Here is a 12,441-nt window from a genome sequence, read left to right as displayed (position 1 = left end):
GCCGCTCGCCATTGGTAGAGGCCGGCCACCCCTGGCCTAAAATGGCTGAGCGGAGTGGGATGTCTTCACGGTTCCACCATGTTGGGGTTAATTTGGGCTCGTCAGGCCGGGCTCGACGATCCTTTGCGGCTGCGCCGGGCCGAGGCTACCCGGAGGTAGCGGGGACCGGTGGGGAGCTAGGGGTGGGTGGGGCTGTGCTTTGTGGGCGAGGAGGTCCCGGCGGCGGTGGTAGTTCCAGGCGCTGGCCCTTCGGGAGTCCTCGCCCGACCCAAGCTGTGCCAGGCAGGCCTGAGAAGGAGCTCCCGCAGAGAGCGGAGCTCTGCCCTGCCCCGCTGAGTGCTCCGGGCGCGGGGAGCCGGCAGGCTCCGGAGGCCTCAGCAGAGGCTCCGCCATGTCAGCGGTGCTTCTCTTCAGAGTGTCCAACGGGGTTTTCAGCTGTGGGGGTCAGCAGCCGTGGGGTGGGCTGAGTAGGGGCAGGGCAGGTAGCTATACCCCAATCTGTTGCTACCGTAACAGTTTCGCCAGGAGTTTTAATGTGTGTGTGGCTATGCTTTGCTTTGTGAAAAGCAAGATGGATGTGATGCTTGTGCCCCTGCAGTTTGTCCTTCCTCTTCCCAAACTTGGCATGTTGGCAGGTTGCAGAAGGGGGTTTTTTGGGTTCCCAGCAGCTTTTTTGGAAAGTGATAATTGCATGGAGAAGCTTATTAATATTCCCGCTAAGTTACAATGTGATAATTGTTCATTATCAGAGAATCAGTTTTGTACCTGTATTTCAAGATAAAGCCAGTCTCAGTTCAGTCACTCATACAGCTCCAGCAGCAGGAAGGATTTGTGTTGCTCATTTACAGCTTTTGAGGCTGTATAATTGTAGAAAGATTTTTCTAAAAAATTGATATTAACTTTGGTGATTCAGGAAACTTATTTCTATGTGCATTTTGACAACACAGTTTTACTTCATTTCTGTGCTCTAAGCACTCATAGCATAGAACAGAAGCATAGTGGGAAGGATTTATGTTATTTGGACAGCTGTCTACCTAACATTTCCCATCCTAAGCGTTTTAATTTTGACTTTAAAAATAAGTAATCTGTAGTCTTCAGTAGATTGTATTTATAACTAATTTTTAAAGTAATTTGTTTTAAAACATTTCCTTTGGGGGATTTATTTCTTCACTAAAATTCAGTCTTGACCTCAAAAGTTTTAAACTAGGTATCATGTATATGTAAAAATTCTTGTTCTAGGTGAATTCTTGCACACTTACATTTAACATATTTTAAAGGAGCTTAAATGACTCACTGCTTTTGAAGCATGCCTGCAGACATGCTATTGAGGGTCTGCCTGTAATAGCCTATGTTTCTTGCATCAAGATTTTTGCAGCTGAAGCAAAGTAAGAGCACTTGGCCTTACAGCTTCTCAGTTATCTACTTGGTTACAATTTTGTTGATAGCAGTTTTTACAAAATAGTGCTGTGGGAAGCTCTGGTCATCTTGTAAGGCTAATATTGTATCAGGTAGCATGGCTAAAGGAAGCAGAATCTTTTTCTTCTTTGACCATGTAATATAAGCATATTTAAAGATACAGGCTACTACTAAGTAGTGCAAGATACTAATTGCAGTTAAGTAAAGTTTGCCTTGGGAACTTCATGTGGATAGTGTAGTTTTTATTTAATATTACAGAAAACATAACACACAAACATTGTTTCCTTAAAGGAAATACTGCAATTTGTTGAACTGAAAGAATCTGTCCTCCACTAGGTGTCCGTAGTTCCAAAGAATGAATTTGTCCTCCACTAGGTGTCCGTAGTTTCAAGGGATGAATCTGGCCTCCATTAGGTGTCCGTAGTTCCAAGGAAACAGAAGCTTGGAAGGATGGTACATGATGAAGCTTCGAACTAATATTTGTTGCATCTAAAACAACTGCTTCTTAATGCTGCTTTTGCTCACTGTTTGCAAATTACGCCCCTTTTTTTGTTTCATGTCTTGATCCCCACATGCTGTTTTACTATTTCTTTGAGCCTATTCTACATTTTTATTTCTCTCTTACCTTCCAAACAACAAAGTATATTTTTTTTTTTCCTTAGAAATTCACAGGGCTTTTTCCAGCCCTATATTGCATCTGTTGTCTAGTTTTGGAGAAAATAACAGGGATGGGTTAAGTACATTAAGGACGAGGGAAACTGTGGTTTGAGCTGTTAAGAGAACACAGGAACATTTTGCAATTCTGCTGTGCTAGTCTTGTTCATACTTGTTCATATTCTGGTTTTGGTGGTTTTTTTATTGATTTTTATTGTTTTTGTTTTAAGGGTTCTAAGTTTGGAATTAAATAAAGATAGAGATGTGGAAAGAATACATGGGAGTGGTATCAACACCCTTGATATTGAGCCTGTTGAGGGAAGATAGTAAGTATATATTTTAGTTGGTAAAAATGTATATGAGTACTTCACTGTGTTGGTAGTACGGATTTATTTTCTTGTTGAACACTCAGTCATATTGAGCATATTGAGATCATGAGTATTGTAACTTGTGTGCTTTGTTAACTCTTCCAGCATGTTATCTGGTGGGTCAGATGGTGTTATTGTGCTTTATGACCTTGAAAACTTGACCAGAGAAACAAGTTACACGTGTAAAGCACTTTGTTCTGTGGGAAGGTAGGTACTCAAAAGTTCTATTAAAATTTCGTAGTGTAACATCTTTTGTGTGACAAATTAATGGGTGTTCTTCTTTCTAGGATAAAACACTGTAGAAAATAGTGCCAGAAATTGTGAAGGCTAGCAGGATGCATTATGGTTTTTGGCATGCAAAAAGAAGGCAAGAAACTGTGTGGATTTATGTGATTTACTAAGTAGGAGGAATAATTGTTTTTTCTTTATTTGTCTAACAGTTACAATATATGTACAATGACTGCCTCTTGTAGAAACGTTCTTTGCACCCCTCAAGAATATACAGCATGTGTATCTTTGAATAAATACATATTTAAGCAAAAGGAAAATTATATTTGTGTAATCCTGTTCATCTTATTGAAAAAAAAAGAATCTAATACAGATTTGCAGTTGTTTTATTTCCCATCTGCCTGCTCCAGCTTTACTAATAGCTATTTCAGGTTCACCAGATGCAAAGATAATTAATACAGGACTTCTTAAAAACATATTTGACAAAGACATGTTTGACGTGAGTGGTGAGGCACTGGAACAGGCTGCCCAAGGAAGTTGTGAATCCCTGGTAGTGTTCAAGGCCAGACTGGACAGAGCCTTGGGTAACATGGTTTAGTGTGAGATGTCCCTGCCCATAGCAGGGGGGTTGAAGCTAGATGATCTTAAGGTCCTTTCCAACCCTAACTATTATAGAATAGTTGATGATCATATAGATGAATATAGTTGAATCATATAGTTGAATCATATAGAATGATTCTGTGAAAGACAGATGCATTACTGACGAAAATGAGACTTTTCTGAAGAACAGGGTACTACCATACTCTGTGTAATCTATATAAAGACTCAAACCTTTATTGACTTGTCTGGGTTTCACTGCAGGCAGTATAACTTTGTCTGTTGTGATCATTAAGTCTTCTAGGAAAAGCTTTTTTCCTTGTTTTAGATAGCAAAGTTATCTAGTAGGTGAGGGCTTTATCTGTGACTCATAAAATATGTCCTACAGTGTGAAAGATTAGTAGCTACGTTTTCCCTTATTTTTTCATAGTCTTCAAATTACTTAAGGTTTAAGAGCTTTGTGAGTAAGACCAACAAGAATAGAACAGATTTGTAACAGTAAAAGTCCTAAATGGTATCTTGGGCCATAAGAACGAAAAAGGGTAATAGAACATGCATCAAAACCAGTGAATAGGAACAGAATTTACTGCAAGTCAACTGCATTTGATACGAGTTTGGCTGTGATTTCTTGAACAAAATTAATTAAAACTGTAATTAGGAGCAAGTAATAACTATACATACCCAAATCTCAAAATAGAGATGAATTCTGAAACAAATACAGCAAACTGAAGAAATACATGATGAGAAGACAGCATGGAAACTGACAAATCCGTGCTAAAAATGACACTACCATTAACTTCAGTTGGGTCAGTAGAAATATTCCTTACTTGAAAATTCTGTTTATGAACTTAGTTGGTAGTCTGTTTCTTGAGTAGGTGTTAAGATGCATCTAGGCAAGTTTGTTTCTTATCAATTGAGTAGAGACATAAATCACACTAGTAGAATCTGATTCTGTGTGACACAGTAATGATAGGCTTTTTTTGCTATCATTTGTGCATAAAGTGACTATAGTAGTTTTTTTAGCCTCAGTTGTTTGTTTCCAGTTTTCATGTAGCTTTCTAGTACGTTTTAAATACTTAATGTAGCTAATTAGCTATAGATACAGCTTCAGATACTGGAATATTATTCATATGGAGTTCCTGACATCTTAAATGAATTTGTAGTTACCAGTAAGAAATGCTTCCCATCTGACTGTCTGGCTCTTATCTTTGAAGCATATGATAATGTCATGTTGCTAAAGTTAACCCGTATTCCAAGTTTACAATGTCACAATGCAACTGTGGTCCCAAAGTTCCTTACAGGCAAGGTAGAGGCCCTTTGGAGCTCTTTACGTGTAGACCCTGAACTGGGCCTGCTGAGTTTTAGTGCATCCTCGTGTCCGGCTGTGATTTAGCCAGTGTTTCTCCCTAGAATGTAGGGCCACTATTGCAAAACCAAGAACTTTCCTTGTTCCACTGGGAGTCAGCACATGGAGCTTTACATGTTTTTATGGGATCCATGGTGTTCTGTGGCAAAAAGTTGACATTCGAGAATAACTGAACAGTACTGCCTTCTAGGTGATACAGAGCTGATGCTTGTCTGTAAGGTAGTCTCTTCTACTGAAAACCCTTCAAAGAGGAATGAAGGGCAGTGACCTTACTATCCATAGAATTAATTATGTACTTTGGTAGGAAAGTTTGGGATATTCTGTGTAATGGAAGAAAATGGGTATAAAATACAGCCCTGAGAGATGAAGTCGGGCTGAGTGACATGTAGCTGTTACTAAGCCTAGCCAGATCTAAGGTTATTCCTGCAGAGCTTCTCAAGTATGTTTTAGTTCATTCCTAAACCCTCTGGATTATGGAAGAACTAATTGCTTTCCCTTAGTGCTGAGCACAGTCCAGTGTTGTGCACCTATACCCTTAGTACAGGATAATTAGTTCCATGAGTTTAGGGTTGGGTTTTTTTCTTCTTCTGCACAGTGCATACAAAAGCCTCTGCAAGAATAAGTTCGCTCTGAGTCAGGAGTTATTTCCTGGCACTGCAGGTCGCAGAGATTTTTAGCTTGGTCCATCTGTAGAAGAAGTGCATAAAATCTGTTGATTTTTATCACTATGACAAAGTAACAGGCTGCTCTTGGGTATGCCTCAGAGATAAGTAATGCAGGAGTTGCTAAGTGTAGCTCAACAGTTGCTCAATAGTTCCCACTTGATGTCCTCAGTGCTGGCTTATGGCAAACTATTTAAAGATATCTTCTGTGCTTTCTAGCAACCCAAGTGAGTAGGAAAGTTTGCTAGCTTAGGTGTGGTGCCAGATCTGTACAGAAGATCTGCATCTGTGTTTACACAGTGATAGTCCTGCAATAGTTACTGCTTTGGAGGCCAGGACACCTGAGAGAACAATGCAAAGATAAGAGCTGTGGTGAAGAAATCTGAGCCCTTCTTGAGCTGTAGATGGAGCCAGCTGGACTATTTTCACAAGTGTATTGCATCTGGCTGGAATGGAGTTCAGTTTCATCATAGAATCATAGAATAGTTAGGGTTGGAAAGGACCTTGAGATCATCTAGTTCCAACCCCCCTGCCATGAGCGTATGGTGTTATGGTTTGGGTTTGTGACTGATCTTGCTAACATGCTGTTTTAGCTATTGCTGAATAGTGCTTGTGCAGTGTCACATAGAGTCTGTTCCTCACTGTGCTCCCTTAGCAAGCAGGCTAGGAGGGAATACAGCTGGGACAGCTGACCTGAATTGACCAAAGGGATATTGATGTTTGATACCATGCAACATAATGTGCAGCAACAAAATTGAGGGGGGAAAGTTTTTAAGGGGTTGTCATTTCTCAGGTTCTGGGTGGTAAGGGATTGCTTTTGCATTGCTTGCCTCTTTTTTTTTCTTTTTTCTTTTTTTTTTAATTTATTTTATTGTTTTGTTTACTTTTACTTATTAAAATGTCTGTATCTCAACCAAGTTTTCTCACCTTTGCCATTTGGATTCTGTCCCTCGTCCCACTGCATGTGGGATGTGAGCAAGCTGCTGTGGTGGTGCTTAGCTGCCTACAGTTAACATGGTTAAAAAGGTAAATAATCTGTAGTTTCTTGAAACAAAGGCTGTTGGAAGTAATTAACATTGGTTGATTAAAAAATTGAGGTGCTGAAACAACTAGATTTTTAATATTTCAGTACAAAATTTCGTTAATGAAGTTTAAGCTATGTTTTCAACTTGTCATGAAAAATCAAGACAATTATAAGATTATTATCAAGACACTAACCAATTGGAATATTTTCCTTGATCTTAGGAGCCATCCTGATGTGCATAAATTCAGTGTGGAGACAGTCCAATGGTATCCTCATGACACTGGCATGTTTACATCCAGCTCGTTTGATAAAACCTTGAAAATATGGGATACAAATACTTTAAAAGTAAGAGAATTTCTACAAGTTACAGGCTTGTTTTTATACGTGTTATTCATTCTACAAATCCAGTTCTCCCAGAGCTCAACAGGACCAAGTATCCAGAGAAGGATGAAAACTAGCAAATTGTTAGAACTGTGGGTGCAGGTCTGTCATCATTGTTATCATTGCAGGGACACAATAGAGAATAAATTTTGACCTCTTCTTGTCAGATGTGAAACCGTATTTGCAGTTACTATTCATAACTCAAAAGTTCAGTTTAGTTTCCAGGTAGCTCTGTGAGCATCACTTAAAAGGCAGTGAGCATGTGAAGATTGATTGACCTGTTGTGCCACCAAATGTTGTATTTGAAAACACAGAAAAGTTAGTTTAAAGGTTTTTTTCAAATACACTATATTTTAGAATGGGACAACAAAAGCAATTGTTCCTGAAAGTAATTGTACTGATTATTAAAGCAAATACAATATTTCTGTAATTTTAACATTCACAAGGTTAAATAATTTTCTGTGGTGGTCTTTTTGTGGATTTTTGTTTGTTTCATTTTTGTTGTTTTGGGGTTTTTGTTTCTTTTTTGTTTGTTTTTTTTTGTGGGGGATTGGGGTTTTTTTTGTTTGTTTTTTTGTTGGGTTTTTTGTTTTTTGTTTTTTTTTTTTCTTTAGGAATTGAAGATAGTGTATGATGTTTGTGAATGACAAGAGACTTCTAAATTTAGTTTAAGTGCTTTCCTCCTCTTGCCTTCTGTCTCCATATCATAACATTACCATTTGCTGGGGGTTTTTTTCTTGCTAACTTTCTTTTTAATAATTTCCATTTATGCTTCTGAGTAGCCAGTTTTCTTGGTCCTTCCTTTGGGTCACCTCAGAGCTCTAGCATAGTTGTTCTAGTCTTGGAAACATACTTACTTTGCAATGTTTGTGTGATGTGGTTTCTAATCAGGAGAGTTATTGTTAGTATTTAAAGAGTAATACTTGTATTAGTCTTACTTGTAGCTGTTACTTGAAAAACTCTTAATAATGAGGATTTTAATTCTGGTAACTTGTGCTGTGATTAAATTAATCTTGTTGTAAGTCTGCAGATGCTTTTCACTTTAAAGAAACAGTTTATAGCCATCACATGTCTCCAGTTGCTACAAATCATTCTTTAGTAGCAGGTATGTATGTGTTTTTAAGAAATACCATGTGTATTTTGATCTTAAAGTAATAAGCATGTGTAATCTGTAGGGTTTTTTCCCCTCCCCTGTCTTTGTTCCTTGATAAAATATTATTGGCTAGTTAGGTGTTTATGAAAATATCACATTGGTTCTTCTGAAATAATGCATCAGTTGGGTCTTCTTCTGGATAAAAATTCCTAGCTATAATTAGATTACTTTACATAAGTTAGCATTTGAATGTTATTAGATCCAAACATAGTAAACAGTGTAAATGAACTCTGTGCATGTTGCTTGCATGTCCACAGTTGAACTATGTTTAGCAAAAAAAAAAAAGGTTTTTTTTTTTAATGTTTAAGTTTCTTAAGTACTGTCCTGTTTACTCACAGTTTCTAAGTTGTTATATAGGAAGTTTACTTGGACTAAAAATGTAAATCCATTAGTAGAACCCATTGCTCTGAGTAAATGAACTGTTATGCAGCTAACATTTTTCTTCTATTTCTTTCTTATTGCTAAGATTTTTTTATTGTTTTCTCAAATGCTGAGTTGTTTTATTTTTTTTAGCTGTCTTTGTTTGTTTTTCTTGTTACAGTTGGTACCAAAAGCCCTAAAGTACAGCTCTGTGACTTGAAGTCGGGATCTTTTTCTCACATTCTGCAGGGTACTTTTAGTCTGAAACATAAATGTTAGACAATGACTACTTTGAGTAAAACAAGTCGTGTAAAGAAATACTGTATACAATGTATTCTTTGTAAGTAACATGACTAATTTATTTATTGCCAGTTGTGAAAGTTACATAGTGGCAAAAGGTTCTTCTGGGTGTTAGTGATAATGAATTGAATAATACAAATACTAATTAATGAACAATTATTACAGATGTTGAGGCTTTTTTATGATCTAATTGATAGTGATAACTATTTATTACGTGTTTAAGCATAGGCAGTGTTTTTGTGCTCGTGGAAATTTGATATGGGTTGCTGTTTCTTTTGGGTTTTTTTGGTGGGGTTTGTTTTTTTAAAAAAAAAAACCAAACTAACCAAATACACACACACAAAAAAAAAAAAAATCACTCTTTTCAACAAAATACCTGTCGAGGTGCTTGCATGGCTTTGTTTAGAAGTTTCTGTATAACTGGTGAGTTGTTACTCGCTATAGAAGGGTGATACCTAATCCTGTTCATTTACCCAATTCAGTAAACACAGGGGCTTTATTGTTCTGTAAGCCATTCAGTTTTGTACTTAGTGTTTTCTAATGTTTACTTTTTGGAGTATGAGTATATATACAAATGCTCAAGTGAAGGCAATTACAAAGTAAATATTCATGCTTCAAACCAGCAGAGCAAGAGCCAGATCTGACCCAGGAACTTTATAGGAGTGTTAGCTCAGACAGCACTGTGAAATGCAGCCTTATTTCTTCACTGGCCAGCTCAAGTCTAAAAGGTGCTTTTGTGGGTTGCAGAGCTTAAGTCACCAAATCCTTCTGAATTAAATTTGCTGCAAGGGGTATGACAATGTTCTGTTTCTAGAACAGAGAGTGCAGACAAAAAAGTTGTTCACTGAAGAATCAGTTTGGTTCCAGCAGAGCTACTTAATTTTGACAGAAGAGTTAGTGCTTTCCAGGAACAGGCTAGTTGTGTCTTTTCTGATATAGTTAGCTTAAATGCAGTATTAGGGGAACAAGCAGAAGGAAATTGTCTTCCACTGAACGTAATCATTCTTTGCAGAGCTTGAACCACTCAATAGTGTCTTGGAAAATAGATATGAACATTTTTCACATTGCCTAACTCTAGCAGCCGAAATGGAGGTAAATGCTTGTCTGTAATTTACTTAATGGATCCAAATAAATGTGTCTGCCCTGAGCCTTCCAATTGTATCCAGTAGTACCTGTGTTATGGATATTTTTTCCATTATCCTGGGCATCATGGCCCTTTGATTATTTCAGGTAATGGAAAACCAGCTACTAGAAGATGTACCAGGAGCAAGGTGGTTCACATAGCTTTAAACTGCATTAGCAAAAATATATTTGCTACAACCTGTATTTGCTATAACTTAGGGTTTTTTCAACAATGTGTTTCTAGTATTACAGGAAGCATGATTGCTACCTTTCCATCTAAGACACCTTACACTCCTACTGCCTCTATTTATGAAATTATATTCATCACTTTAAAAACTTACCAAGTTTTAAGACGTGTGTGTGTGTATGTACATAATACATATTACTCACCCACTAAGCAGCACTGGATATGACATTTTATCTTAATGTCTGAATATTTCAGACCTAATTAAGGGAAAAAATATCCCATATTCAGGACAAGAGTATTTGAGCTGAGTTAAATTTTAGTCTTAAGTACATAAGGCAAATACACTTTTTATTAAACATTTTGAAAGGATCTGAAGAAAAAGAAATGGAAAGTTCCTTTTGCATATAAGAACACCAGTGCAAACATAAAACTTAATAAAAGTATTAAAAGTAAATTGCAATTCCACTTGAGCAAGAGGAAGAATGAGAAATAACCTCTAGGACAAAATAATACATTTTCACAAAATTCAAATTCATATTACAATTTAGATAATTGTTCTGGATTGTTGGATTCTATAGAATGAAGTATTTGCTTTTACTTTTAGTTATTTACATAAAATGGTGTGTATAAGCCTTTTCATTTAACTTTTAGGTCACAGGCAAGAAGTATTGGCAGTGGCTTGGTCCCCACGTCATGAATATGTTTTGGCAACAGGAAGGTAGGTATGTTGCTGGACTGTTATATGCACTAAAAATGTCTGATGATAGAACTTTATACGTTCATTTTGTGTGGTTTTTACAATTCAAGTGCACTTTTCAAGTTTATTTTCATCATTTACTTTAACTTAGTCACAGTTTTATAGGTCTTGCCTAGAAAAAAGGCCTGAGATCCAAATTATTCTTATTTTATAGGAAAATTGTAGGGTTCTGAAATAGTAATTGGATTTAAGTATATATGAAAATGATAGAACATAAGACACTTTTTACTGTTTATTAACACTCATATTGCTGATCTTTCTTATACCAAAGTAAAATGTTTAGCTCAAAGTACCATTCTGATTAATCACCAGTAATGTCAAAGAGCATAACTTAGGTAGCTTAGCTGATGGGTAATAACTTTCCAAGCTGCAGTACTTCAGTGAGTATAGATTGTATGTTGATATTCCTGGGCCTTTTATTTTTTCAGTCTAAAAGATCCTCTTTACTTTCCTAGAAGTTTTGCATAATTTAGCTTTTAATTATAATGTGACATTGCTCAGTTTTGTGGTTGGCATGTCTTTTCTTTTGAATTGCAGAGATGAATGGCCATTTTATAACTTGAGAGTGAAATTTAATTAAGTTGATATCAAAATTGCATACCGTTGCCTTCTGATGTCAAACCTCTTAATTCAGAGGTGAGCCAGTGCAAGCCCCACAAAGCTCAAAAAGGCCAAGTGCAAGGTCCTGTACCTGGGTTAGGGTAATCCCAAGCCCAAATACAGGCTGAGCAGAAAATGGATTGAGAGTAGCCCTAAGGAGAAGGACTTGGGGGTGTTAACTGATGAGAAGCCCAGCGTGAGCCAGCAGTATGAGCTTGTAGCCCAGACGCTATCCTGGGCTGCATCAAAACAAGTGTGGCCAGCAGGTCAGCAGAGGTGATTCTCCCCCACTGCTCTGATCTCATGAGATCCCAGCTGGACCACTGCATCCAGCTTTGGGGGCCCCAACACAAGAGGAATGTGGACCTGCTTGAGTGAGTCCAGTGGAAGGTGTCCTGGGTTCAGCAGTGGCAGTCAGTTTTTCTCCTTCTTAGTAGCTGTTGCAGCACTGTGTTTTTGACTTTCAGCTTGGGAACAAAAAAAACCAAACTGATAACACTGATGTTTAGACTGACCAAGGACTTTGTGAGTCTCATGCTCTGCCAGGGAGGAGGAGGGGCCGGGAGGAAGCGGGGACAGGACACCTGACCCAGACTGGCCAAGGAGGTGTTCCATACCACAGCACGTCATGCCAGGGGATGTAACTGGGAGCTACTCGGAAGGGCACGTCCCTTTTTCGGCCGGGCTGTCTTTTCCGGCGGGCGGTATCGTGTTCTCTTCCCTTGTTATTTCTCTTGTCGTTGTTATTGTTGGTGGCGGCAGTGGTGATTTGTGTTATACCTTAGTTATTAAACTGTTCTTATCTCAACCCGTGGGAGCTGCATTCTTTTGATTCTCCTCCCCGTCCCTCCAGAAGCGGAGGGAAGAAAGGTGGCGGGAGGGGGGGGGGAGGCAGTAGACTGCGTGATTCTGATTTACAGCTTGGGCTTAAACCACGACAGTTCTATCTTTTGGCGCCCAACGTGGGGCTCGAAGGGTTGAGATAACGACAGATCTGACCGGAGTGTGTCTAATCGTATTTGTGATAAGCATTCAGTGTTTTGGATTGATAGTCACTTGTCACAATGCTGATTTATTGGCTCTCAAAGTTGTTGTTTTTGGTCTCACAGTCTCAATATGCCATAGGTTACTTAGAGCCAGTATTTGCTGTGTTAGTGTTTTTCAAGTGTGGGGCTTGGGCTAAGGTTATTGTCTCATTGTATTTTATGGTAATGACTTGTAATACAATAGAAAAATTGATCATGAAACTGGTCTGGCTTATGTTCC

At 38.1% G+C, this 12,441-nt stretch overlaps 1 protein-coding gene across 9 annotated transcripts in view; it reads left to right on the top strand.

Moving 5' to 3' along the window:
- Window positions 1-30: 30 nt before the first annotated feature.
- The window catches only part of ERCC8 (ERCC excision repair 8, CSA ubiquitin ligase complex subunit), a 38,412-nt gene continuing 26,001 nt past the window's right edge, over window positions 31-12,441 (top strand). For 5 of the 9 annotated variants that reach the window (XR_013958671.1, XM_080636748.1, XM_080636751.1 and 2 more), the window contains exons 1-7: window positions 31-155; window positions 2,301-2,396; window positions 2,544-2,645; window positions 6,537-6,660; window positions 7,720-7,801; window positions 8,391-8,459; window positions 10,477-10,540. Coding sequence is in view for 8 of the 9 variants with exons in the window: in XM_080636748.1 (XP_080492874.1) it covers window positions 79-155; window positions 2,301-2,396; window positions 2,544-2,645; window positions 6,537-6,660; window positions 7,720-7,801; window positions 8,391-8,459; window positions 10,477-10,540 (614 nt within the window). In the remaining variant the exon portion in view is untranslated. Of the gene's footprint in view, window positions 183-2,300; window positions 2,397-2,543; window positions 2,646-6,536; window positions 6,661-7,719; window positions 7,802-8,390; window positions 8,460-10,469; window positions 10,541-12,441 lie in introns of those variants that run through there. The other 4 variants (XM_080636749.1, XM_080636747.1, XM_080636753.1 and 1 more) reach the window with 4 other exon arrangements.

The sequence above is a fragment of the Psittacula echo genome (genome assembly GCF_963264785.1).
Source record: "Psittacula echo genome assembly, chromosome: Z".
Taxonomy (NCBI): Eukaryota; Metazoa; Chordata; class Aves; order Psittaciformes; family Psittacidae; genus Psittacula; species Psittacula echo.
This window is presented reverse-complemented; position numbering and strand designations above follow the sequence as displayed.